Source organism: Fukomys damarensis, unplaced genomic scaffold, assembly GCF_012274545.1.
Source record: "Fukomys damarensis isolate Sample0158 unplaced genomic scaffold, DMR_v1.0_HiC HiC_scaffold_23, whole genome shotgun sequence".
Taxonomy (NCBI): Eukaryota; Metazoa; Chordata; class Mammalia; order Rodentia; family Bathyergidae; genus Fukomys; species Fukomys damarensis.
The window spans coordinates 60,445,784-60,449,474 of NW_022900935.1; the positions used below are offsets into that span (position 1 = coordinate 60,445,784).

The 3,691-nt window shown below is 55.9% G+C and overlaps 1 protein-coding gene across 5 annotated transcripts in view; it reads right to left on the reverse strand.

Annotated features, from left to right (window-relative positions):
* Mxra7 (matrix remodeling associated 7) overlaps positions 1–3,691 on the reverse strand; it is a 23,010-nt gene that overhangs the window by 4,669 nt on the left and 14,650 nt on the right. Inside the window, exons 4-6 of one of the 5 annotated variants that reach the window (XR_004518531.1) lie at positions 3,454–3,534; positions 2,700–2,803; positions 7–975 (exon numbers count right to left, since the gene is read on the reverse strand). The exons of 1 other annotated variant lie outside the window; for it this stretch is intronic. Coding sequence is in view for 3 of the 4 variants with exons in the window: in XM_033767303.1 (XP_033623194.1) it covers positions 3,501–3,534 (34 nt within the window). In the remaining variant the exon portion in view is untranslated. Of the gene's footprint in view, positions 1–6; positions 976–2,699; positions 2,804–3,453; positions 3,535–3,691 lie in introns of those variants that run through there. 3 more of the 5 variants (XM_033767302.1, XM_033767303.1, XM_033767304.1) reach the window with 3 other exon arrangements.

Sequence of the window (3,691 nt, forward strand, 5' to 3'; positions counted from 1 at the left end):
AAAAAAAAAAAAAAAAGCAAAATTTTTCTGTAAACTGCTTTAGGACAAGAAAAAAAAAAGGTTTTAGCCAAGAAATCTAAGAACTGTAAATTGCTATAGTATAAATGTTGTCAAATATAAAATCCCAAGAAGCTAACCTGGGACTGATCTGCTTTTCTGGTGAGGTTCTAACTAATCTACAACACCTTCTAGGAAAAGGCATAGCCCAGAAATCTATTTTAAACTAAAACTATTATTATTGCTTCTGCCAGAGCAAAAGTGAGATTCTGCTGAGCTAAGAATGTCAGTGAAAAGGCCTCTTCAGCCAAGAGGGCTGGAGCCAAGCCACATCAAGGTGACAGAGAAGGGCAGTGTAAAGCCAGTACTGGCACTGGCTGTTTGCTGCCCAGTAATCAATATGGCGCCTCTCATCCCTGGGATGAGCCAGGGAGAGAAAGAGGGAAGCAGGCTCCAAGCGGGAGGGTCACGGTCAGCCATCCCTGACAGAGCTCGTGAGCACCGGGCAGTGTGGCTGCATTGGTCTGTCATTCCTCAGTCTCTTGTGGTTTGGCTTCCGTGAGGGCCAAGGGAAGAGGACTGAGAGAAATCGTACTCTGATTTTAAAATGTTGGAGCCGCTGAAGTCGCTGTTCCTCAGGTATAAGGGCGCGTGGAGGGCCAGCGTGGGTGGTAAGAGAAACTCAAGTCCAAAGTCTGGCTCGTCTCTTAAAACCCTTCAGGCTAACAAAGGGGCCCGCACAAACGGGGTGAGCGTCTCCAGATGGGGCAGGGCCACGGACACCGCCAAGGGTCCCGCCAGCCAAGGGGGAGTCCTGACTGGGGCGGGGGTCCTGCGTCTCAGACATTTGTAGGCAAGGACCCCCGGGACTGCGTGGGCTCCTCTCTGGGGCTTCCTGTGTTATCACTCAAGCTTTTAAGATGCCAAAAGGAAAAGCATTCAGGAGGAGGCTAAGGATAACTTCGTTATTCTTCCATTCTGCAAAAAGAAATAGGGAAAAAAAGAATGCATTTTACTCAATTCCATCTTACAAGTGCGCCGGGAGAGAAAAGGGCCAAAGAGAATGTTTGAAGTTGCAGAAGCTGCACTAGATGCCAGGTCCTCACACGCCTGGCAGTTTGTGTCTTGTCACCCGCAGCAGGGGAGTCTCACTGCAAGGCTGGCCAGAGCTCGCAGAGATCCCGACCGACCCTGCCCACAGCTTGGTAGCCACAGGCCACTTTCACCCTCTGAGAGGCTTTGGAAGTAGCTGGGCACTCAAGCTAGCTGGTCTTTGGTTGGATGGTTGCACTGGCATTTCTGTCACCCAAGATAGTTTCTGGTTCCTACTGGCTGGGTTCTGTTCCTTCTGGGGATACGGTCAGCCTACACTTCCCCCAGAGGGCCCAAGGAAAGGCGTGCCTACCCTTGAGAAGAAACTGACAGAGCGCAGGAGAGTGGCTGAGCCTGTCTCTGGCGCCCTCTCCTGGAGGATGGCGTCAATGAGCATTTCCAGAATTTGAAATTCACCCTGGCATGTTGGTTGTGGTTTCATGGGTACATACATCAGGCAGAAGTACTAGGACAGCTATCCTAGAGCTGTGGTTCCTCCACCTCCTCCTCCCCTTGTCCTCTGTGCCATACAAAACCCTCCTCTAGAGTCGTGTGCATTTCCAGAGTCAGGATAGTCCTGCAGACCTTTCAATGTGGCCTGGCCAGCAGGTTGAGTTCTGCTTTTCCTCTGGGACCAGCAGGTGGCTGGCACCTCCCAGACAAGCTGCGGCTGGGACCCTAGGACGTACTCAGAGGCCGGGCCATGCCAAGGAAGCATGTGAACCTCTACCCAGAAGAGACCTGAGGAGATGAGTTCAGAGCCGGCTGGACTCTAGATTTACAAAGCTGACCACTCTGCCAGTCCCTGGGCAGAGGAAGCTCTACCTGTGAGCAGCCCAAGGGCAGGGTGCCCAGGTAAGGTCTCAGGAGAGCTCCGGTGGCGCCTCCTGCTCGCAGTCCTGCTTCCTGACTGCCTGCCCGGAACCTGTTAGCCATCCTTCTGGGGCTTCTGGGAGGGAGCAGGGAGCCACCACAGACACCGGTGAAGCTGATATGCCTCAGGCAAGCACCTCACCCGTTAGCTAGCTCGCAGCTCCACTGGGCACCCTGAGCAGTGGGATGAGAATCGAACAGGCACAGAGTCTGGCAGGGAAGAATCTGATGGGCAAAGAAGAGAGTGCCCGCTTGCTGGCTTTGCTTCAGTGGTTCCACAGTAACATGCACGTTATTTTTCATAGGAAAATTCTAGGGCAGCTCCCTGGACTCGGCTAGGTCCCGATCTATCCTGCAAGCCACCTGCTCCCCCAGGCCCCACAGGGACTATCGTGCTGAAGGTGAAAAAACAAAGCCAAATTGACCAGCCTCTGCAACCTCAAGCATTACCCCAAGGGGCCCAGGCAGCTCAGCTGGGACCACATGCAGGGCAGGAGGGAGCTAGGCATGCAGAGCCAGGGAGCGTGCCGGGCAGGCAGTGACAGAAGGAACAGGAACTCCACCTGCCCGTGACCTCCGCCAGCCCCTCCTCGACTCAGAGCACACAGTGAGGACCACTGCGGTGCCCATGAGGAGTGGGGGACACCTCCCTCACTGGAGAGCTGCTCCCGGCTCTGTCTCCTCCCCGCAGGAGGGCAGAGTGTGCCCTGGGGGTCTGGAGACTCCAGAAGACCCACCAGGAAGGTCCTCTTGGGCACTGGATGCTCTGCTTTCTTCAAAAATAACGCAGAAGGGTTCCTTCCTGGGCCTGGATTTTCCTTCCGTGTCCGAGGCCCTGGCTCTGAACATGGGTGGCAGTGACAGCCCAGTCACAGCTGGGCTCTGGCCTCTCCTATTCTAACGGCCCCTCCCGGCCACTCTGTGCACCAGCCTGAGCAGAAGGGGGTGACAGTGCTGCCTCAGCCCCGTTTGGGGGGCCTCGGAGGAGGTCAGGCATGTCCAGCCCTCTCTGTCCTCTTCTCCCGGGGGTCCTATTCAGGGATTTGGGTGCCAGGCAGCATCTGCTGTGGCTCCCTAGTTCTGCCACTCGAGCTCGGGAGCAGCTGCGTGTGGTCACACTGGGTTTACACCAGCGAGCAGGACATTACGTGGCCCTGGATCTGATGATCAGCACCCGCCTTTCCCACAGCTCAGAGCAGAGTGCTCCCAGGGTGTCTGTCCACAATCCTGCAGCGCCCCCCACTGCCGCTTTCAGGGATGGCAGCTCCCCAGCTCCCAAGGGGGCATTAGCACCGCAAGCGTCAAAGACTTATCTTCTCTCTGGGATCCCCTGGCCCTGGGAATCCCTCCTGCTGGGGTGGGAGGGAAGTACATCCATTGGTTATGAAGGCGGCAAGGAGGGGGTTAGACCACCGGGGCGATGGCAGTGGGGACACGTAGTAGAGACACTGTGAGGGAAACACCACTAGTCTAACAAATTAATCTCCTTACCAAAAGGAATTGCAAGAATGTTTGAGGCTCAGGACCTAGGGAACTTGCTACAGGGAAGTGAGGTCAGAGGTCAGCTCAATCCTGCAATATAAAGGCAGCAAATGGGGTCACGAGAGAGGCAGCGGCTCACAGGAAGGGGACGCCAGGGGCACCTGGAGGGAGGCAGCAGCCAAAGGGGGCGCCGGGCAGGGCGGCTCAGGGTCGTAGGGCTCCGAGGTGGCCCCGAGTCCCGCGGTCC